The sequence below is a fragment of the Phascolarctos cinereus genome, unplaced genomic scaffold, assembly GCF_003287225.1.
Source record: "Phascolarctos cinereus isolate Bilbo 61053 unplaced genomic scaffold, phaCin_HiC Scaffold_4;HRSCAF=312, whole genome shotgun sequence".
NCBI classification, from domain to species: domain Eukaryota; kingdom Metazoa; phylum Chordata; class Mammalia; order Diprotodontia; family Phascolarctidae; genus Phascolarctos; species Phascolarctos cinereus.
In genome coordinates, this window is record NW_027555847.1 from 675,529,175 (window position 1) to 675,554,036 (window position 24,862).

The 24,862-nt window shown below is 38.4% G+C and overlaps 1 protein-coding gene across 1 annotated transcript in view; it reads left to right on the top strand.

Moving 5' to 3' along the window:
* Window positions 1–2,339: 2,339 nt before the first annotated feature.
* Window positions 2,340–24,862, top strand: part of AP3D1 (adaptor related protein complex 3 subunit delta 1) — a 137,085-nt gene continuing 114,562 nt past the window's right edge. Inside the window, exon 1 of the mRNA XM_021008880.2 lies at window positions 2,340–2,740. Coding sequence (XP_020864539.1) covers window positions 2,645–2,740 — 96 coding nt within the window. The 5' untranslated portion in view covers window positions 2,340–2,644. The remainder of the gene's footprint in view (window positions 2,741–24,862) is intronic.

Consider the following 24,862-nt stretch of genomic DNA (forward strand, 5'->3'; position numbering starts at 1 on the left):
TGCCCCCTTTTTCATCACTTTAGATGAAAGTGAAGTTCAAGCGATTCCTCTTCCCATTCCCACTCCTTCCATGTTTGTATATAGTTCTACTAGCACAACCCAATTATGCAGTAACAAATTCCCCTATTTTTTCCTCCTAGTTTCTCCTAATGTTTCCTTCTTTCTTCATTCATTTTCCTTTTTCTTACAGCATCTTCAAAATATAACAAAACTATCCATAGGTCTTCTGTCTCAATTGACTACCTCTGTGATTCTTTGTGACATCAAAGTTATGAAAGAACTTTTCTAATATCTCCCCTGTTAGAATGTAAACAGTTTGTCCTTATAAAGTCCCTTCTGATTGTTCATTTGTAGTTACATTTTTATTTTTCTCATCCCTTATATTTGTATTTCAAAGTTTCTTTTCAATTCTAGTTTTTTCATCAGGCATGTTTGAAAGTTCTCTATTTCATCAAAGAACTATTTTTTCTCCTTGCAGTATTATACTCAATTATGGTTGGTAATTTTTCATTATAAATCTTTATCTTTTGCAATACCTCATTCCATGTTCTCCATTCCTATGTTGTGATAGTTGCTAAATCTTATGTGATATAGATTGTGGTTTCCTGATATTTGATTTTTTTTTTTGGCTAGGCAATGGGGTTTAAGTGACTTGCCCAGGGTCACACAGCTAGTAAGTGTTATGTGTCTGAGGCCAGATTTCAACTCAGGTCCTCCTGACTCCAAGGCCAGAGCTCTATCTACTGTGCCACCTAGCTACCCCTCAACTAGCATTTCTTAAGCACCTACTATGTGTCAAGCATTGTACTGAGTGCTGGGAATGCACAGAAAAGCAAAATCAATCAATTTTTCTCTCTCTGTCTCTCTATTTTTATCTATCTAAACCCTCAATTAGAAGAAACAAATTTCTAACAGTTTGAGCTGTCCAGTAATGGTACAGGGTACTTCTAGGCAAGGAACTCATCATTGGAGGGGTAAAAGAAATTATTTCATCAATTAAAAAAAAAGTGGAGGCTTCTTGCACTTAGCAGAAAGTTAAAACAGGAGATATCTAAGGTCCTTTCAATACGTTCTCTGATTTAGGTTCAGAAGCCTTTTCAAGAGGTTTCTTTGCTTTGCCCACTATGTAAGGTTCTGTCTTCTGTTTGGAATTCAAGGCCCTTTACTACTTCAGTTTTTTTATCCCTAAAATGAGGGGGGTAGGGGTGGACTAGATGACATCAGATACCTCTTCCAGCTCTAGAGCTATGATCCTATAACTTAGCAAGCCCTTTTTCATCACTTCAATTCCTGTCTATCTTTATCAATATACTGTCTAAGCTCAACTTAAAAGTCCCTTCCTTCCCCTGTCATTCCAGACAACCAGGCTGTCTGGCACCTCCCCTTTTTACAAATATTGTTCCATTTAATACTCACAACAACTCTGTACTATTATTAAGCTTATTTTACAGATGAGGAAACTGAGGCAGAAATTAAGTGACTTGGCCAGGGTCATACAGCTAATGAACTCACATGTTTCCCACATCAGATCGGGCCACCTACAGGTCCCATCCCAGAGAGCATGTGGTCTATATCTCTCTTATGTGTTGCTTGCTCATGCAATATCAGGAATTAGTGCTGTGTCTTATTTTTTCCCCCTCAGCCCGTAAGCTCCATGAGGGCATGGATCCTGTCTCTTCTAAACTTTCTGTTTTCCCCAGACCTCACTCTGCACTCTGCAGTAGGGCCTTACTCCATGTTAATTGAATGAATGAAGTGAATGAATGATCCAAAGGAAAGAAAAGCATCGCTCATTCAGGTAGCTCGTGCCAGGCTAATGGGCAGCAAGGGAGCCAGCTGGGCCTGTAGGGGATTGCTGTTCCAAGGTATGCGTGTCAGTGCCCCCGGCCTTTTTCACGCTTGCCCCCTAAGCTGTCACTCAAAGAGGGGCGGGCCCAAGGTGAGAGGGGGGGAAAGGAGTCTTAAGAGGCGTGGCCATTATTTCTAAGTTACCAATGAGACAAGTTTTGGAGCCTGAGCGGGTGGGGCTACGCGCCAAGGGGCGGGGCCTGTGGAGGAGAATCCAAGGAGGGGCCTGAGCTTGTTAGAGGTGGAGGAAAGGGCTTTCAGGCAGAGAGGAGGAGCCAAGGACGTTCCGATTGGGCGGTCCAGGCGTCGCTAAGGAAACGTGGCGCGTGGCCGCTAGGGGTGGGGGAAGCCTGATTCGGCGTCCTTGGGAACCAGGCGGGTCCAGTCTCCAGGAGAGGCGGAGCCAGGGGGAGGGGGCGGGGCCTACGGGAAGGAAGGGGGGAGGAGGAGGGAGCGGCGAGAGCTGTCAGCTGACCGCGCCGCCATTTTGTCCGCCATTTGCAATCTGACTGGAGCGGGAGCACTGAGGGAAGCGAGCAGGCAGCAAGCCGGCCCCGGTCGCGCCGGTCCCGCCGGTCCCGCCGCCGCCCGCGCCGTGCTGCCTCCGCCTGGGATGTAACGGCCTCTGGTCCGGCCCCCTGCCCTTCCTCCCGCCCCTGCTTCGGAGCGCCCCCGGCGGCAGGCCCAGCCCGGCGACCCCCGCCCGTCAGTCCGCTCCCTCCGCCCCGGCGTCTCCAGCACCAGCCCCAGCCCCAGCCCCGGTCCGGCTCCGGCCGCCGCCGCCGCTGCCGCCGCGATGGCGCTGAAGATTGTGAAGGGCAGCATCGACCGCATGTTCGACAAGAACCTGCAGGATCTCGTCCGCGGCATCCGGAACCACAAGGAGGACGAGGTGAGCCCAGCCCCGGGAGGCCCGGGCCAGGGGCTGCCCCCACGCCTCCAGCGGAACGGCCACGTCGGCTCCTGTCTGGCCGCCGCCTCCCTCCCGCGGCGCTCCGGCCGGCCTCCGCCTCCGTCGCGGGGCGCCTTCCTCATCCCCCCGCCCCATTCAAGGGCCTTCTGAAACCGGGTGTATGTATGTGGGGGGGGTCCCCGATCTCCCCATTGTATAATTCAGGGCTCCTCCAGGTTCAGAACCTCTGATCTGTGCAGTTAGTTCAACGTGCATTTATTGAGCGCCTGCTGTGTGCAGGGCGCTGCTCAGAAGTGTGCTCAGGGCTGTGAAATCCTGCCCGGCCCCTGTCCGCCCCTCCGAACCCCACCCGCCCTTCTCCCCAACGCCGGGAGATCTTGGATGGTTTCATTTCTACTCTCAGGTCTGGGGAAAGAATCTAGGCGAGTGCCCAGCTGAGCCTCATTTGGGGTGGGAGGAGATGGGGAGCTTTTTGGAAGCCCTCCTGCTCGTCTGCCCGATCTAGTGACCCTTCCCGTGAGCGCTTTCCCGGCGCTCTGGATGCGGGAGTTGCCCGCCGCTGGAGAGTTATCCCCGCTAATTAAATCAGAGTAGAAATAAGGAAGAAGACAGGGCTTGCCGCAGTAGGGCCTCGGGAGTGGAAAAGTGGACATCAAAGAAGCCGAATAGGGTATTGGGAGGAAAAGTGTGCATGTGACTTTGGCCATCCCTAAACTGTGACCAAGAAGGGCCGCAGTTTAAAAGTGGCTTGCACAGTTAGGGGCTCAGTAAACATCCATGGAATGAACGAAAAAGTGGCAACCCTAAGACAGTTTCATTGAATGTACACACGTCATTTCTACCTTTTAAATGATTCCTGAAGTGTGCTTAAAAGGCAAAATAGTTTTCTATTCTCTGGATGACTGGTGTAAGTTTGAACATCTCCACTTTCTAGTCTTACAGGGCTGTTGTTGAATACTCCAAAAGACTCAGATATCATCATTTCATTTTGTTTGCCTCTCTTATTTGATTCTCATTTATGAGACAGTTACGAAGCCCATTACAAATGTTGAGAAACTGTTAGAATCCTGCTGTTGTGGTGTTGGGGAAAGGAACTAAGAATTGGTTTCAGTGGAGTTATTGTTTCTCAAGCACTCTTGTCTGCAATCCTACCACACTCTGAAAAAGCTCACTGTTGACTGCAGTTCATTTTACTCTTCTTCCCCCAGATTGAGTGAAGAAAAAGACTAGTAAGGAGTAATCCATATCCATATTTGCAATAGTTTACAAGATGTGATCTGCTTTTTATGATACCTGCCTATCCTAGGGTTTCTTAGGGAAGGAAAAAATAAGTGACCGGTATTTAATTTTTTTTTTAGGAATTATCATTATATGTATAATATTGACAGGTAAGATGAATTCCCTTGGGATATTCTGCTTTGTTTCCATTTATGCCTGCTTTTTTATATATTGATGTAATTTAGAGAAAAATGGACTGAACTCAAACAGAACTGGCGTTTTTTTGCAGCTTGGGTGAAGTCTACATTTTAAATCAATGGCTGCATTATTTGTTAAGGGATCAGCTCCATGATGTACTTTAAAAGCGCACTATCTTCAAACTTTGACTGAATTGGAAGTATGTAGTGGGAACTTCCCTTCAGAGTCTCTCAGGTGCAGCTTACCTAACCTGCTTGCCAGCGCTCTCCATTGTAGATTTCTGACACCCCATCAGTTGATTCCAGGAAACAATGCCAGCACCAGCCACAGTTTGAGAGCTCTTCTGGAGGAAGACCTGTTGAGTCTAGATTGAGCAGAGATCAGCATCACCTCTGGAAGGCCAGAGTGGGAGAGACAGGTAGATGAAGATAGAGGGGAGACTGCTTTAGATAGGGTGGTATGTAGCTGAGCTGGGGGCTGGGGTGCATGGGGGGAAAATCCTGTTGGAGCACAGAGCAAGCAGTAAGTGCCGTTGTCTTGTTGCTGCTCTTCATACCTGTCACTGTAGTTGCAGCAGTGAGGACTTCCATGAATGCCTATTTGTTTTGTCTAACACTGGCAAAGGGACACTTTAACAGTGTTCTATCCCTATACTCCTCCAGCTTCAAAAGCAGTGAAAGAACAGGACACTTGGAGTAGTGTTGGCAGCATGGATTCAAATCACTGGAGGGTATCTTCAGGATCATTTTGTTCAAGTCAGACATCTTTTTTTTTTTTTAGGCAGTTGGGGTTAAGTGACTTGGCCACGGTCACACAGCTAGTAAGTGTCAAGTGTTTGGTCTGAGGCTGGATTTGAACTCAGGTCCTCCTGACTTCAGGGCCAGTGCTCTATCCACTGTGCCACCTAGCTGCCCCAAAATCAGACATCTTAGTCTCATTCCTGCTCATACATCAATTAAAACTATGGTTTTGGGAGAGCTGTTCTGTCTCTCATCAGTCTTTTCTTCAAGATAAACACCCAAGAGTTCCAGTAAATATGAAAATTGCTGAGTTTCACAGATTCTTGAGGTTTTTTTTTTATTAATGTCCCAGGTTAGTCTGTGTACTTTTTGAGTTTTTCTAGCTGTGTTTATATTTTTGAATTAATGTAACAAAAAAAGTAATGACTCCTCAGTCAAGAAGTGCATATTCTAGGATTTGTGACTTAATCATTACCCTTCCAGACTCAATACTGGCATCATGTAATGGAGTTTTTTTTCCAAGCAAACTTAATGGACAGTATGTATAGTGAAATTGTAAATTGGGGTACAGGACTGAGTAAAAAGGTAAAGCGTACTTATTCATGAAGTGACAGACGTGACTTTGGGGGCCTCAAGAACGTCAGGAAAAATGTCTTTTTCTCCAGAATTTTTTACTTTTTTTTTTAGAAAAAATATTGTTTGGAAACATTATTTTCTACTTTGAAATGTCTGAACTACTTAGCTTTTGGTATTAATGACATCAGTGTTGTAGGTTCAGTTTTTATATGAGAAGATGCAGCTTTGCATGGGGAAAAGCTCTTGTTGAAAGCCAACTGTCAATGAAGAGTGGACAAGAAAATGTGGCAAGCTCAATGTGAGCCTAGGTTTTTAATTCCAAAAATGTTTATTGAAAGCCTGTTCTGTTCAAGACCTTGGACCTCTCCATAATCAAGATAAGAAAAGTAACTTGAAACATATGTGATAGTTCAGGGTTGTCATTTTTTTTAAGCTGGAGGAGACTACATCATCTTTGAAAGTTTGCGACAGTTTGTTTAACCTTTGAAAGAGGCTTAGGCTGAGTGACTCAAGCTAGTTTTGGCCACTTTTGCTTATAACGTGAAATTCGCTCAGTGGATGGAATGCTAGACCTGGAGTCAGGAAGAGCTGAACTCATAGCCTGCCTCAAGACACCAGCTATGTGACCCTGAGCATGTCACTAAACTTGTCTGTTTCAGTTTACTTATCTCTGAAATGGGAAATAGTCAAAACACTTACCTCCCAGGGTTATTGGGAGGATAAAAACAAGGAGGTGGTATTTATAAAGCACTTTGCAAATCTTACAGCACTGGTTAAAATGCTAACTATTAATATTATTGAAAAAGTATCTTAACTTATGGAAAGATTGGTGCTCAAACGTACATTCTCTCCATTTAATGTGAATGCTTATTATTTGGACATAATGACAGAATCTCAGTTGGAAGATAAGGGCTAGCCCAGGATGTACCTCAACAAAACATACAACATACTTGACAAGTGATCTTGTAGGTTTGCTCAGCGACCTTTAGTCAAGTTGGCCATTTCACTTTTGGATAGCTTTAATTGTTAGGAATGTTTTCTTTTCATTTGTCCTGAATATTCTTTTCTGCAACTACTTCTCATTGCTCCTAGCCCTTCTCTCTGGGGCAAAGCAGAGCAAGTTGAATTTATGATAGCCCTTCAAATAAATACCTGAAGACAGCTGTCTTGTTCATCAGAAATCTGATTTTCTCCAAGCTAAACAGTAAATGTGAGAATTGTTGAGTTTCACAGAATCTTGAGTTGTTGTATTACTAACGAACCACCCTGCCCGTGCCCCTTTCAGCTTTTTACCTTTGGAGTTTTTTCTAGCCATGTTGATACTTTTGAATTAATATAATGAAAAGAATAGTAAGAGACTTTGTGTCCTAGTTTTGGCTCAGCCACTAAGTAGGTATGACTTTGGGCAAGTTATTCAACCTAATGCTTTGTTTCTTCTGTCTTATGAACTTCCAGAATTCCTCTTGAATGGCCAGTGCTTTGTTTTAAATAGATTTTTATTCATATTTTGTTTTTAGGTCACCTTGATTTCCCTTCCCACTTCCAGAGAGCCATCCTTTTTAACAAAGAATCCCTACTAGGCCACTGACAATTGTAGACTTTAGAAGTTACACGTGTGGTGTTAAAAAAAAAAAAGCAAATGTATTTTCCCTAAAGGTCATATAAAGAAGCAAACAACAACAAAAAAACCATGGCATTCCTTTTCATTTTCTGAAAAAAAAAGGGTGTGAAAACTATTTAATGTCTTGGCAGCTGCTTGATGTGAACTAAAAACTGACTCTTTGATTCCAGTACTCTTATTTTTAGCTTTAATTACTCTTCTGAGTTGAGGTTCTGTTATCTGTCATTGAAGGTACATTTTAAGTTCAGTTTTTGTGAAAATGTTGATTCACAACTGGGCTCTTAAATTGCAGGAGATCCATGTGATTATTTTTTAAAATAAGTTTTTATTGATATATATTTTTTTACCATCACTATAGTTCCACCCAGTGTCATTCCCAGTATCACTCTTCCTCTCCCAGAGAACTATCTCTCATATAATAGTGTTTTTTTAAGCCAGAAAAAGGAAGAGGAAAAAAATCAGCATAACTTTTCAGTGCATCCAAAAGTCTGAAAAACATGTTAAGTGTACAACTGTTGTGGACCTCCCTCTTCTGCAAAGTGAAGAGATGGGAGTTTCTTATCATATCTCTTCTGAGCCATACTTATTCATTATAATTTTGCAGCATTCGCTTTTGATTTTTTTGTGTGGTGGCTCTTTCCATTTACATTGTTGTAGTCATTGTGTATGTTGGGTTTCTTTTTTTTTTTGGTTCTTCTTACTAAACTCTGCATCAGATCATGTAGATTTTTCCATACTTCTCTGTATTTGTCACATTTATCATTTCTTATTTCACAGTGGATATTTCATTACATTCATGTTCCATAGTTTGTTTAGCCATTCCTCAATCAATGGACAGTGCTGGTAGAAATATTTTGAGAAATCTGAGTACTTTATTCTTATCAGTTGCTTCCTTGTGGTATAAGCTTAGTAATGGAATTTCTGAGTCAAAGAATATGGATGTTTTAGTCTCTTTATTTGCATAATTCCAAATTGCTTTCCAAAATGTTTGAACCAGATTGCAGCTCCACCAACAATACCCACAACTCCTTCAGGATTAACTATTTCCATCTTTTGTGGTCTTTGCAGATTTGCAGGATGTGAGATGAAACATCAGAGGAGTTTTGATTTGCATCTCCCTTTTAGCAATTTGGAGTATTTTTTCCTGTAGATTGTTAATAGTTTGCAATTCTTTCTTTGAGAACTGTTTATTCATATCCTTTGACCAGTTACTTATTGGAGGGTAGCTCATTTGATAATTAAAATAATTATTGATATACTTTCTTTTTATATAACAGACATAATTACAATACATAACAGTAATAATAACTGACAGTTGCATTTGACTAGAGTTTTGTTGTGTTGCTGTGTCTAACTTTGAATCTTTATATCAGCTTTAAACAGTAGAACAGTTTTGTTGAGTTTTTTAATTGCATTCATTCAGTAGACATTAAGTGCCTTCTGTGTGCAAGCTGTGGTAAAATTGTAGGAGATACAAAATGTGTTTGTCTTCATGGATGTTAGATACTAACACAGGTAGCTGTAATATGTAATATTATATGATAAGTGCCTAAGAAAAATGTTGAACAAGTGCTATGTGAGAGCTACATTACCCACATATATACTCCCTCAACTTCCAACCTTCCAGTTTCTCAGCTTACTCATTTCCTGTGGCCTGCTCCTCCACCTCACCTCACTTATGCAGTCATGATTATACCCATAATCTTGCTACCATCCACAAAAACAGCACTTCCATATTAATGAACTATGAAATGCCTTTATGTTATCACAATCTGTTGTCATTCCACCTTTCCTTCTGCGTTGCAACCCCAAACCCAGTTCGTTATCCTCACCATGATCCTCCAATCCTTCATCCTCTTAAAGGTTTTTGTTTTTAAGTGACTCTGATCCATAAATGCTGTTTCTTGCCAATCAAAGACAGGACAGTAGTTTTATTGTGCTCAGCCACATTTTCTCATGTAGTGAGTTTTATCTCAAAGTTGTAGGGCTTCATGGATGTATCATTGAGTACAGTGGCTCTGAAGGGACCTTCAGCATAGAGATCATTTCCTCAAGAATTGAAGATCTCTCTTGACTACATCTTGAGAATAGATATGTTGGTAAGGCTTTGGCTGGGACTTAATTAAATGGGCTCAGAGAATAGAGACTGAAGGAGCTGCTGACGCCAAGAGAATGTATCAGTTTTGCTGTAAGCACTACTTTTAATGATTTATTTAAACTCACTCATTCCTTCTTTATAGGTTGGCAAAGCACTTTTACAAAATCCAACTACACCAATGCCATTGACAAAGAAAAAGAAAACTCTTCTAACAAATATGTATAGTCAAACAAAACAAATTTCTGCATTGACCAGAAAATATCACTTAATCTGTACTCCGAATATATCACCTTTTTTAAAATTTCTTTTTAGTAAGTAAGTAGCATGTTTTTATCATGAGTTTTTTGTAATCATGGTTGGTCATTGATCAAAGTTCTGAAGTTTTTAAAATTGTTTGTCTTTACAAATATGTTATTGTGCAGAATTGTTCTCCTGGTTCTGTTTATGTCACTCTGCATTGAAGTATTGTTTTTATAAAGAGAGTATAATTAGTCTTCCTGCCTCTATTCTCTTTCAGTCCTTTTGTTTTACAGAGAAGGAAACTGAGGCTTAGGGAAGGGAAATGACTTGGGTCAAGTCACAACAGCAAGCCAGTGAGAGAGTGAATAACTTAGGTTTTGTGGAAAAGCCCACGTTACTTGAAAAAAATGTGTAGAATCGTTGTCACGTTAAAAACCAGGAATGTCAAATGACCATCAGCTCTTGTTTTCCTCATAAGGCAGCTTGAGGATTGTTGAGACAATTTGTTTCAGTAAAAGAATCTGTATTTGATATAAGTTCCCCAGTTAATCACTGCACTCATCAAGGTCCTATCTTGAGTTCTGTGAGGGATATAAAGATGAAGAAATCACAGCCCCTGTCCTCCTGGGGTTTATGGAGCACTAGATGGGACGTGTAAACAACCTAGGCTGTATAAAAGGTACAGACTATTGGCGTACAAAAGAGGGACAGGAGTCACTTCTGGCTGAAGAGATCAGGGAAGACCAGTGGCATTTGAATTAGTTCTTGAAGAATGGATAGGATTTCATTGCAGACAAGAGAGCATTCCAGGCCTGGTGAATGGTGTTACTGAAATCATGGAGGCCCCCCCCCAAAAAAAAGGCATGTATTTAGGGAACAGTAATTTGGCTATAGTGTAGGACAATGCTGTTGAACTCCAGTAGAAGTGGGGATCACTGAAGGATCCTTGCAGGCCTCATACTGACTTAGTTTTAAAATGTAATATTATCTATGTTTTATTGTATTTTTATTTGTTAAATATTTCCTAGTTATTTTTTTAATCTGGTTCTAATTTCAGTTGGAGTGTTTTTAGTCTGCTTGAGGGCCTGCCTGTTTAACACCTCTGTTATAGGCCGTATAAAGAGGAATAGTATGAGGTAAAGATAGAAAGGGAGTTTGAAGCCACATTTTAAAAGGTTTTTAAGGCCCGGCTAAAGAGTTTGTACTTTGTCCAAAGGCAGTAGATAACCACTGAAATTTTTGAGCGTGGGAGCGTTGGGATTAGACTTTGAAGCAAGAGTAATGCTAAGGCAATGGGGGAAAACTGTAACTCCAATGAAGTATGAGAAGGAATGTAATGTTATCTCTGCCCCTCATCTATTTCTGTTGTGAATTTCCCATGTGTGCACTCATTTCCCTTCAGCAGAAAAGTGTTTTGTTAGTTTAAGTTGCAGAATTTTATCTAGCATCAGGTGGACATTTAATGGAAAAACATAATTTCTAACTATGATGTACGTGGTGCGCAGTCTCTTTGGAACTCATGCCTGTATTCTTGGTTGTATGCTAGACATTTAATGGAAAAACATAATTTCTAACTATGATGTACATGGTGCGCAGTCTCTTTGGAACTCATGCCTGTATTCTTGGTTGTATGCTAGACATTTAATGGAAAAACATAATTTCTAACTATGATGTACATGGTGCGCAGTCTCTTTGGAACTCATGCCTGTATTCTTGGTTGTATCTGAAGTATAATCGTAGCTTGCCAGTGTGCAAAAGCTATCACAAGCTATTCGTTTAATAAAAGTGCTAAGTTGATTTCCCTGAGAGCAACGTAGGTTATTGTTCCTTTGAGTTTCGAGCAAATTGCTTTTTCTGCCTACTACTTGAGAAGTTTATCTTGGGGGCACAGGGGGTGGGAAAAAATGAATTCCCTTGTAGAATTGAGCCCCAAAGATAATGTACCAACAAAGTTAGTTGCTGTGTTATTCCAAGACTTTGTTGTGGGCAGCTTCAGTAGCAAGTCGAGATAACTATGTTCAAAGGGCAAGATTATCACCCTTCTAGAAGAGATGATAACAGGGCTGTAGGAATGCCTCCTCATCTGTGAGGTTGTTAAAGGGAAATGATGTGTTCTTAATGGAAGAAGAGAATGTTGACTGTTAGGAGGTTGGACAATGGAAGAATGACATACAACAAAAAGGGAAGAACCATTGAATGTTTGGAGTTAAAAAACATATAAAGCTCATTTTGAAGAGTAGGGAAGCGTGTACACTGAAGCAGTACTACTTGCTTTTCAGGGAATGCTATCTGGTGGTTTTGATTCCCAGCCGCAAGGTGTTGAGCCAGCTAATTGTCAACCTTATAACAACAATGGAGTCGTCCTTTGTCTTCTGGAGTCATGTTCCTAAGATGTACAGAGGATGCTTAAATGATTAGTATCTTTAGTCAGTTTGTCTCTTATATTCTGCTTGTCATAGTTTTAATGTTTAACTTGTTAACAGAGATTGTGATTTTCTGTATTTCTTTCACATTTTTAACTTCAAGCATGTAATGAAAACTCTTCTGGAGTGTATGTTTTCATCCTACTTGTTGGTGTATATCTACAGGTCATGTTTTTCCTTAATGATAATGTGTTAACTGACTCTTGGCTGATGATTTTTGAATGTAAATAAACAGGTGGAAACAGTTCTGACTAGCATATTTTTGTTTCAATAACTGCAAATTAAAGCTTTTAAAAATTAGCAACAGAATTGCAGGCACTTGTCAGAGTGTGGAGTAAATTTTCCATTTTCTTTGTCCAGTGGTACCCAAAAGTGCCCATTATATATCATGAGCTTCATAGAAACTATATGATTAATATTAAAAATACTTAATTTGGAAGTTTTCTTCTTAGGAAAAAATCTTGTCTCCATGTTTTGAAAAAGATTGTCCCTGCCATTTTTATTTTTTGCCTTCATTTCTTGAACTATGGGATTAGTTTAATAAATGGGAAAAAAAATTCCCTTGTGTATGGGTCAGGTAATTATTATTAGAATAGCTCAGAATTCTCAAATCTTATTACCTACCCTTTGGGATCAAAGTTTAGTTTGGAAAATGTTGGAGCTTTTCCAAAAAAATTCCCTCTAGCCTTTTCTGAATCCTTTTTACTCTATCTGAAAGTACCCTTACTTAACGATAATGTACAAACTTGTCTGTCTTTTACAGTCCTTCACAGTCTGGCTCCATCTTAACTTTCTGGGAGTAATTATGTATTATGCATCCTTTACAGATAGCTCCAGCCAGATTTGTCCGTTTACTGTTTCCTGTCTCGGATATTCTATCTCCCTACTTCCATGCGTTTGCCAAGGTCCCTCAGCTCTGGAATATTTTCTGCCCTCTGTTTCTACCCTCTGTTTTATTACTTGGAACCCCCCTCTTCCCTTCAAGCCCTGAACTCAAAGTGCTATCTCCTTCAAGAGGTCTTTCCTGATTCCCTAATGTGTTAGTCCCTCCTTCAAATCACTTCGTTTATATCATGTGTTTATTAACTTTGAACATATTGTGAACCCCCCCCCCATAGAAACCTGACACAATGCTGGACCAGTAGTAGTAGTAGGTATTAACTACTACGTGTAATATATTAAATAGGTACTTAATATACCATATATGGTAACATGTAAGATATAGTAAGTTCTTAATAAATGCATATTGCCTGTTTTACCTTCTAATTTAAAAAAATCTTAATAGCATGTTTGGCTTGTTTTTAAAATTAAATTTTGTGGAGTTCCATTTACCATTACCATCTTCTGTACTGACCTTAGAAATTGGTAGTTGATGATTAATGTGTTAGTTATCAGACTCTAAAAAGATCTTGATAGGTTAGAATCATGGATCAATTATAATAAGGTGAAATTTAATAGGGGATAAATATAAAATCCTAGAGGGTTGTAGAGGATATATAGCTACAAAACCGTTCCTCTGAAAAAGATTGAAAGGGAGGGGTGCTGATATAATGAGGCAAGAGTACAAGTAAAGAGGGCAAATCATTACTAGATCTCAAGCTGTATTATAAAATAATAGTCACTGGAACTATTTGGTATTAGATGAAAAATAGAGAAGTAGATCATTGAAATAGACTAGATAAGAAAGAAAAGAAGTAATCCAAAATAGTAGTAGCCCAGTGTTTGATAAGCCCAAGAACAAAGATGGACTCCTATTTTGACAACTGCAAAGTAGTTGGTTAGAAATTAGGTTTAGATCAACATCCTCACCATATCACAATAAACTCAAAATGGATATCCCATAAAAAAAATTAGAGAATCTGAAAACAATGTTTCTTATAGCTATGGCCAGGAAGAAAAAAAACACACCAAATTTAATATGTATTTATTTTTGGCTTTTTTTTTTTGAGTTCCAAATGCTCTTCCTCCCTCCAACCTCACTCAGTGAGAAGGCAAGCAATATGATATCAGTTATATACATGAAATCGTGTAAAACATATCAAAAATATTAGCCATATTTTTCCCCTTAATGGTATTTTATTTTTTCCAATTACATGTAAAGATAATTTTCAACATGTACTTTTTTGAGATTTTTGTTCCAGATTTTTTTCTCTCTCTCTCCCTCTTCCCTTCCCAAGGTGGCATGCGATCTGATATAGACTATATATGTATAGTCATGTTAAACATATTTATATATTAGCTATGGCTTGAGAGAAGAATCAGAACAAAAGGAAAAAAACCATGAGAAAAAAAAAAGAGAAAATAGTGTGCTTCAATCTGCATTCAGACTCCATAGTTCTTTCTCTGGATAGAGATAGCATATTCCATCTTTAGTCTTTTGGAATTCTCTTAGATCATTGTATTGCTGAGAAGAGCTAAGTCTGTCAGAGTTGGTCAGTGCATAGTGTTGCTATTATTGTGTATAATGTTCTCCTGATTCTGCTCACTTCACTCAGCATCAGTCCATGCAAGTCTTTCCAGGTTTTTCTGAATCTGCCAGTTCATCATTTCTTATAGCACAATAGTATTCCATTACATTCATATATCACAACTTGTTCAGCCATTCTCCAGTTCATGGGCATCCCCTCAATTTCCAGTTCTTTGCCGCTACAAAAAGAGCTGCTATAAATATTTTCGTACATGTGAGTCCTTTTCCCATTTGTATGATCTCTTTGGGATATAGCCCTAGAAGTGCTATTGCTGGATCAAACAGTATGCACAGTTTTATAACTCTTTGAGTGTAGTTCTAAATTGTTTTCCAGAATGGTTGAATCAGTTCATAGGTCCACCAACAGTGCATTAGTGTTTCAATTTTCCTGTATCTCCAACATTTATTGTTTTCTTTTTTTTTTTGCATTTTTTTTAAAGCAAGAAAAAGGGAAAGGATTTTGGGAAGAGAGTGGAGTAGGTCAGAAAATTCCAAGCTCGGGGCAGCTAGGTGGCACATGGGTAGACATCTGGCCTTGGAGTCAGGAGGACCTGAGTTCAAATCCAACCTCAGACATTTGACACTTACTAGCTGTGTGACCCTGGGCAAGTCACTTAACCCCAATTGCCTCACCAAAAAAAAAAAAAAAGAAAGAAAATTCCAAGCTCTCCATGATTTCCCCCACAAACAAGACAAAATAGTGCCTCAGGACGAACACATATCGCCAAAAATAAACAGGAGTTGGGGCAGAACAGTGGTCCTCCTGGGACAATTGTAGAAGATCTGAAGAAAAATCCCAGGACTGAGGTTTGGTCCCTGTGAGGAGTAAACACCTCCAGACTAGCTCCACAGAAACAAGCAGCAACCCTGGGGCTAGCTGGATTGGGAGGTGGCCTTGGCCACAAGAACTGAGCCAGGGAAGATTGAGGACACCTGCCGATAAAGAATACCAGTCCCAACTGTACTGCCAAGAAGTGGCCCTAGGCGAGAAGGAACCAGCATATGACTGGTGAGTGCAGAAGCAGTGCGGGGGTGCTCCTCTGGCTGTGGTCACTTAGAGGAGGGCAGAATTCTTGGTTTCAGCTCCAAGCTAGAGGGGAGAACTGAAGGAGGATCACCAACCCCCATATCCCAGTCCTAGAGGTGATTACAAAAAAGTAAGCTGCTACAAGTAAAAAAAAAAAGTGGGCAGGCAAAGGGGAAAGAATACAACTACAGAAAGTTACTATGGTAGAAAAGACCAGGGTTCACCTTCAGAGGAGGATATTGAAGCAAAAAAAGCCTCTCCTACCCCAAAAAATAACACCAAATGGCCACCTGCCCCAAAAGAGTTCATAGAAGAACTTTAAAAATAATGAAAAAATTAAATGAGAGAGATTGAGGAAAAATTAAAAACCAAAAACAAAAAAAAGAAAAATCCAAGAAAAACAAGATAATGAAAAGAAAGTCAACCAACCAGAAAAGGAGATCCAGAATCTTAAGGAAGAAGCTGACTCCTTGATAATTAGAATTGGGCAAGGGGACCTCAGTGAAGTTATAAGAGATCAAGAAATAATAAAGCAAAATATAAAGCATGAAAAAAATAGAAGAGAATGTGAAATGTCTTATAAGAAAAACAACTGATCTGCAGAACAGATCAAGAAAAGAAGGCATAAGAATAATAGGACTACCTGAAAGCTATAATCAAAAAAAAGAATCTTGATACAAGAAATAATTTAAGAAAATTGTCCTGAAGTGTTAGAACAAGAGGGGACAGTAGAAATAGAAAAAAAATCTACCTATCACCACCTGAAAGACTCTGTGTGGAAAACCTACAGGAATGTAATAGTCAAATTCCAAAACCCCTAGTTCAGGGATAAAATATTACGAGCAACCAGAAAAAAACCAATTCAAATATGGCTGTGCCACTCTTAGAATCACACAAGATCTAGTGGCAGCTCTAGTAAAAGACCCTAGGTCTTGGAACACTACATAAGGAAGAGCAAAAGAACTGGGGCTGCAGCCAAAAATAGCATAACCAGCAAAGTTAAGCATAATCCTGAATTGGAAAAAAAAAAAAAGGATGTTTAATGAATTGTCAAACTTTCAGGATTTTGTTAAAGAAAAAAAACCCTGAACTTAATAGAAGATTTGACATATAAGATCCAAGAGAAATATAAGGTACATGTCAAAGACTAATTATGAGGGACTCAATAAGAGCAGACCACTTAACTTTTATATGAGGAAATGGAAAATCTATGTTTCTTATTAGTAATTTGGTAGTTTGTAAGAAACATTGGGGTAGACATGAGCATGATATGATTTTAAAAAGTAAAACCATTTAGTAAAGTAAAGGTAAAGTAAAGTAAGTAATTATTTTATACAAATGAGGTACAAGAGGAACTGACCCAGAGGAATTAGATGGGGGAGGAGGGCTGGTAGTTCTGGAACCCTACTTTCATTGGTAATGGGTTTAAGATGTTAGAAGGGCATAACGTCTTCTAAATTCAGAAATAGAAAGCTAAGGGGATGGGGGTAGAGCGGATAAGGGAAGGATTTCTGGAGGGGAGGGTGAGGGATTAGGATCAGGGTGGGTAATAGAAGGGTGTTTAGATTAATGGGAATGGGAGGGTAGTGGAAGGATACTTGAGGGGGGGTAGGTTAAGTAGTAGGAGGGCAAGGTAGTAGGTAGAAGTAAAGTAAGAAATGAGAGATGCACACAAATATAAAATAAAGATCCAGAGTAGAATTTATTATGGGGGGGAAATCAGGGATAGTAATGATGATCTCAGACGGAGTTAAAGCCAAAATAGATTTAATCATAAGAGAAAAATAAGGAAACTACACTGTATGTCAGGCATATTAATCAATATTGTTCAAGACTTTTTAAAATAACTATACAGTATAAGGGTGGAATATTGCTGTGGTGTAGGAAATGATGAGTTGATGGACTTAGAAAAATATGGAAAGACTCAGACGTATGAAGTAAGAGGTTATCCATCCTAAGAGAAACAGAGGACAAATAAGTATAGTACAGTCTTGCATAGATGCATATGAAACTATATATCTGTATATGAGTATTATTATAGATAGGTAAGAATATGGATGTATAAGCGTACATATATGTATATGTGCACATATGTATGTGTGTATACATGTATGTGTTTACATGTATATATGTAGGTATATGTGCATGCACATGTGTATATGTATGTATATACATGCATGAGTGTATGTGTATCTGTGCTTAATTGTACTTTTAGGGGAGGAAAGAACAAAATAAAAAGTGCACAGTAGAGAAAAGAAAACTTACAAGGAAGCAAAGGAAAAGATAGACAGCTTTGAACACAACAAGTAGTATTTATTATGTAGGCTTTCTTGAAATGGAAATTTATTGCTGTGTATTTTGAATCCTCTCTTAATTTCTGCTGTGCACGTGGCAATCCTTTTTTTTTCCTTTACTTATTTTGTACTTAAGTGTTAATACTAAGTTTATAATATATTTCATTTTCTTATTGTGTATTTAAGTTTAAATTAATTTAAAAAAATTTTAAAAAGCAAGAGAAATAGAAAAAGTGAGAAAATTATACTTCAGTTTGCTCTCAGAGTTTATCAGTTATTTCTCTGGAGGTGGATGGTATTTTTTCATCATGAATCCTTTGAAATTGTCTGGGATTAGAGCATTAACTGTAATTGATCAGAGTAGCCTAGTGTTTTACAGTTGATCATCATTACAACATTGCTATTACTATGCCCAGTGATCTCTTACTTCACTTTGTATTAGTTCATATAGGTCTTGCCATGTTTTTCTGACAACACCCCCTTCATCATTTCTTATACCACAATAGTGTTCTGTCACAATCATATGCCACAGCTTGTTCGTTCTCCAATCGATGAGCATCCCCATAATTTCCAATTATTAGCCACCATAAAAATAGCTGCTATAAATATTTTTGTACATATAGGTCCTTTTCCTTTTCTTTATTCTCTTTGGTGTACAGACCTAGTAGTAGTATTGCTGGATTAAAGGGTATGAGCAGTTTTTTAGCTCTTTGGGCCTGATTCCAAGTTGTTCTCTGGAATGGTTGGACCAATTCACTACTCCAACAACAACAGTTCATTAGTATATCTATTTTCCATTATCCAGCATTTGTCATTTCTAATAGCCATGAGGTGGCATCTCTTTGCCTTTCTCTAATCATGATTTTTTGAAGATAATATTTTATTTTTCCCCAATTACATGCAAAAGCAATTTTCAACATTCATGTTTAAAAAAAGTTTTGAGTTCCAAATTCTATCCCTTCTTCCCTTTCCTCCCTCCCCAAGACAATAAACAATCTGATATAGGGTATACATGTGCAATCATGTAAGTAAAACATTTCCATATTAGTCATTTTGTGGAAGAAAACTCAGGCTAGAAAGGAAGGAAAGAAAAAAAAGAAAGGATTCAGTCTGTATTCAATTCCATCAGTTCTTTCTCTGAGGCAGATGGCATTTTTCGTCATGAGTCCTTCGGAATTGTCTTGGATCATTGTATTGCTGATAATAGTTAAGTCATTCACAGTTCTTCATTGTATAATACTACTATTACTGTGTCTATACAGTGTTCTGATTCTGTTCACTTCACTTTGGACCAGTTCATGTAAGTCTTTCCAGGTTTTTCTGAGATCATCTTGCTTGTCATTTTTTATTGAACAGTAGTATTCCATTACAATCATATACCACAAATTGTTCAGTCATTCCCTGATTGATGGGTATCCCCTCAGTTTCCAATTCTTAGCCACCACAAAAAGAACTGCTGTAGATATTTTGTACAAATAGGTTCTCCTCCCTCTCCTTTTAAAAAAATCTTTCTGGGGTTACAGACCCAGTATTGGATCAAAGTTGTATGCACATTTTAATAGCCCTTTGGGCATAGTTCTAAATTGCTCTCCAGAATGGTTGGGTCAGTTTACAGCATCACCAGCAGTGCATTCATGTTTCTATTTTCTCACATCCCCTCCAACATTTATCATTTTCCTTTTTTGTCATATTGGCCAATGTGATAGGTATGAGGTGGTACCTTTTCATTTGCTCTAATCAGTAATGATGTAGAGCATTTTTTTAATATGATTGTAGATAGCTCTGATTTCTTTGAAAACTGCCTGTTCTTATCATTTCACCATTTATCAGTTGGTGAATGACTTATATTCTTATAAATTTGACTCAGTTCTCTCTATAGAGAAGTGAGGCCTTTATGAGAGATAATTGCTCTAAAAAAATTTTCCCCAGTGTTCTGCTTTCCTTCTAATACTGGTTGCATTAGTTTTGTTTGTGCAAAAACTTTTCAATTTTATATAATCAAAATTATCCATTTTAGATCTAGTAATGCTTTTCATATCTTGTTTGGTGCTAAATTCTTCCCTTCTCCATAGATCTGACAGGTAAACTATTCCATGCTCTCCTAACTTGCTTATGGGGTCATCCTATTTGTGTAAATCATGTACCCATTTTGACCATATCTTGGTATATAGAGTGAGATGTTGGTCTAGACCTAGTTTCTGCTGTACTGTTTTCCAGTTTTCCCAGCAGTTTTTTTTTTCCAAATAGTGAGTGCTTGTCCCAAAAGCTCGGGTCTTTGGGTTTATCAAACAGTAGATTACTGTGGTCATTTACTGCTGTGTGTTGTGTATCTGATCTATTCCGCTAATCCATTACTCTATTTCTTAGCCAGTACCAGATAGTTTTCATGATTACTGCTTTATAATACAGTTTAAGATCTTGTATGGTGAGACCACCTTCTTTCACATTTGTTTTCATTATTTCCCTTGATATTCTTGGCCTGTTTGTTATTCCAGATGAAATTTGTTACTATTTTTTCCTACCTCTGTAGAATAATTTTTTGGTAGTTTGATTGGTATGGCAGTGATTAAGTAAATTAATTTAGGTAGAGTTGTCATTTTTATTATATTGGATTAGCCTACCTATAAACATTTAATATTTCTTCAGTTGTTTAGATCTCTTTTTATTTCTGTGAAAAAGGTTTTGTAATTGTGTTCATATAGTTCCTGGGTCTGTCTTGGCAGGTACACTGCCAAGTATTTAATATTGTCTACAGTTATTTTAAAAGGAATTTATCTTTCTTTCTCTTGCTGCTGGACTTTGTTGTTAACATATAGAAACGCTAATGGTTTCTGTGAGTTTATTTTATATTCTACAAGTTTGCTAAAGTTATTATTTCATCTGGTTTTTTAGTTGATTCTTTAGGATTCTTTAAGTATACTTTTATATCGTCCGTGAAGAGTGATAGTTTTATTTCCTCATTGCCTGTTCTAATTCTTTCAATTTCTTTTTATTGTCTTATTGCTATAGTGTGCATTTCTAGTACAGTATTGAGTAACAGTGGTGATAATGGGTATCCTTGCTTCACAGACCCTGATCTTATTGGGAAGGCTTCTAGTTTATCCCCATTACAGATATTTGCTGATGGTTTTAGATAGGAAAGTCCATTTATTCCTAAGTCTCTAGTGTTTTTAATAGGAATTGGTGTTGTAATGTTCAAAGGCTTTTCCTGAATCTGTTGAGATAGTCATATGATTTTCTGTTGGTTTTGTTATTGATATGGTCAATTCTGCTGGTAGTTTTCCTAATATTGAACTGGCCCTGCATTCCTGGTATAAATCCCAGATGGTCATAGTGTGTGATCCTGGTGATATATTGCTGTAATATCTTTGCTAATATTTTATTTAAGATTTTGCATCAATATTCATTAGTGAAACTGGTCTGTAGTTTTCTTTGTTTTGTCTCTTCCCGGTGTATCAGCACTGTGTTTGTGTCATAAAAAGAATTTGGTAGGACTCCTCCTATTTTCCCAAAAAGTTTATGTAGTTTTGGGATTACTTGTTCTTTAAATGTTTGGAAAAATTTTTTTGTGACTCCATCTGGCCATGGGGATTTTTTCTTGGAGTTCATTGATGGCTTGTTCAATTTCTTTTTTGAAGATGAGGTTAAGTATTGTATTTCCTCTTCTGTTAATCTTGTTTGAGACTTTGCTTACAGATATTTGGAGTTATTCTCTTATTTTGAATGTGTCTTGCGCAACGCTGACTTCATAATCTTTATCATCATTTTTTTTCTTCCTGTTCATTCCATTTTCCACCCTTACTTCCTTAATTGAGAATTTGTATCAGGGCCAGGCTCTGGTTACTTCTGGAAGGAATGATGGGGCCTTGTTTGGACCTAATCTCTATAATTTGGGGTCCTGTCATCATTTCTTCTGAGTACTGAGTGCTGTGCTCTTCAAGGACCTCAGGGGCGATTCATGCCAGTAGTCTTCACCACCACAGTCTGTCAAGAGCATGACCTGCTCATGGCCTTTCTGGTAGTCCTTCCTTGTCTGTGTGCTGGAAAGCTTGCCTAAACTGGACTTTAAGGTGCTGTGCTCACAGCCCAGGCCTTTCTGGCTCGGGCCTGGCAGCTTTGGGTTGTCTCTCTTATAGGGGCCTGGGCTGGGAAAATTCACTTACTGTAGTTTCTTCTTGGATTTCTTGATCATTACGTGGTCTTGGTGCTCCTTTTGCCTATTTGCTAGAGTAGTTGTGTGAGACCTGGCTTGTTTGATTCTCGTTTACTGTCCTGTCTTGAAGAGGTCTTCCTTATTATTTTTAATTTGCAAATACTGCTGAGGAAGCCAAGACTCAGTTTAAATGACTTCCCAGGCTCACAAATTTAATAATTGTTGGAGCTGTGATTCAAGCCCACTTGTCTGCCTCCAAATTTAATGCTCTTTCCATTATACTATGTTGCCTCTGAATGAATTTACCACTTTCCTCATTAACAAAGTATTATCAGTAGCCATAGTATAGCATCATAGGAAGAGACTTTTACAGGTTATCTAGTTCAGTCCTTTCAGTTTACTGATGAGGACACAGGTTCAGTGACATCATATATTAACGAATAGCTGAGTTAGTATTTAAATCCAGGTCTTTTCCTAATTCTGTGCTTTTTACTCTATGTACTGCTGTATATGAATGGTGCTTTCTGGACATCACATATTCATATATATCTGTATATGTATATAAGGGTCTTCAAACATATTCTTAGCACAGACAAAGAGTGGTGTGTGTGTGTGTATCCATCTCTATAACATACAGAATAGTCTGGATCCTTGATTTTTATCCCTTTGGGGAACTTGAGTGCAGGAATTCTTTCCACCAATGTACATGAGTAACTTATGTCTTCCAGAGTTGCCTGGGGAGTAGTGAGAGCTTAAGTGACTTGCCCAATGTGATATAGTTGGTATGTGGCAGAGTGGATCTTGCCCTGATGCCCAGTCCCTTTTATCTATCTACTGCCAGGCTAGCTCTTCAAAATATATAGTAGAAAATTCTTGCAGTGTATTCTTCCTTTCAGACTCTCTTTATAGTGAAAATGTAATAGAATGTAAGCTAGGAACTCATTGTTTCTTCTTTGTGTGCCTATGTAGTGCATTGAATACACAGACACACACACACAGTAAATATTTGTTGAATTTAATGAAACATTGTCTCAGAACATTGTTATTTTGGTAGTTTTTTTGTAGAATAGATGAAGTATAAATCTTGGGCTTCTTGCTTGCTATAGTTTTTTTTGTTTCATTTTGGGGGCAAAAATTGATAAACATTTTGAAAGTTCCTATTGTGTGATAGATAAAAAAAAGAAACAATTCCTGTTCTCCAGCACTTTACAGTCTTATCAGAAGAGACAACGTATACATTTATAAGTATATAAAAATGACAGCATGAATTATGACAGTATACAGACTTGCTTCCTTTGTGTATGGGATGTGGAACAATATTAAATCTTCACAGAGCGAAAGCTACTGCTAATCCTTTCAGATGATCATCTGGTCTCCCCAGTGAAATAGAACCTGTAGCTTCAAATTGTTCCAGTGTTTTAACTGACCTCTTGATTTTTATCTGATGCCTAATTGAACTAATGTGCAGGGTGCATTTGTGGTTGGTTTCTTCTTTAGGAGGGACATGAAATGTCTAGCTGCCAGCAATTGATATATTTAATAAATCAGGTTAGTAGAAGAAGGAGGGCAGGAAGTAGGAACAATAATAAAATCAAGTTGTACGGGACAAAATGTCATAGGTTGACTTTTGAATTTTAAATTTTGTTAGAAATTCTCGTTATTAAATAGATGTACAGTAAAAGCTTGCTAGGAGCTAAGTGAATTATTCTTTAGGGTACTCAAAATTAATTTTTTTAAGTGAGCCAAAAATAGAATATTCAGATTATAGCATTTAGAACTAGAAAGTGTCTTTGAGATCACCTAGACTCATTCTCTCATTTTACAACTGGGGAAAAGGAGATAGAGACAAGTTAGTGATTTGTTCCAGGTAACGTAGGTACATAGCAGAGCCTGGGACTGTGACTCCGAATCTAGTACACTTTCTAGTATGTCCCACTTCTTCTCACAATGCCTCAATCCCTTTTTTGGGCAAAGCGTATGATTGGGCTAAAGTAAATGTTTGAGATCATAACATAAATCTTGGGAAATACCTATAACTATGCTTTGTGTATGAATTTTTATTTGTTATCATAGTGGTTTGAATAATTTTTTCCCCCTGATTTGTAATATGCTTTTAATTTTTTTCTCAATTACATATAAAAACAATTTTTAACATTAATTTAAAAAATTTTTGAGTTCCAGATTCTCTCTTTTCTCCCTCTCTTCCCTCCTCCTTGAGAAGGCAAGTCATTTACTATATATAGAGTCTATTTCCATATTAGCTATGTTACAAAAGAAAACAGACCCCCCCAAACCCAGGAAAGATAAAAGTTTTTTAAAAAATTGCTTTGATCTGCATTCAGACTCCCGTCAGTTTTTTCTTTAGAAGTAGATAGCATTTTTTATCGTAAGACCTTTGGAATTGTTTTGGATCGCACTGTGTTGCTGAGCATAGCTAAGTCATTCACATTCATCATATAAAATTGCTGTTATTGTATGTCATCTTAGTAACCATCAACAAAAAGAAATATTCCTTTGTGTGAAGAATCTGGGTCTGTGTTGGGAACTCTTTACCATTCAGTTTGTGGCTTTGGTAGATAAATCCTAGGGGAAAGGGGAGGACAAGCAATTACTCATTAAGTACCTACCATATGCCAGATACTGTGATAAGTGTTTTACAGATATCTTATTTGATCCTCACAGCAACTGTGTAGTTGCTGTTATGATCCTCATTTTACAGTTGGGGAAACTTAGGAAGAGGTTGACTTGACCAGGGTTACATAGCTAGGAAGTAGCCAGAAATCAAATTTGAACCCAGACCTTTCTGACTCTAAGCCCAACACTTTATCTTCAGTGTCTGAGCTACACCCTGCTGCCAAATGGTGACACAAAGTCAAGCCTACAAGATAAGATAAAACACATTAAAACATAAGCATATACTACTAAGTAGAATCAAACAATAACACTAAACAAGGTATGGTTTTTTATTTTTTTAAATACAGGAGGTAGGCAAAGAGATGGGGGGAAGACTCATTCACTGTTCAGTTCCTATTTATCCTAGTCTTCT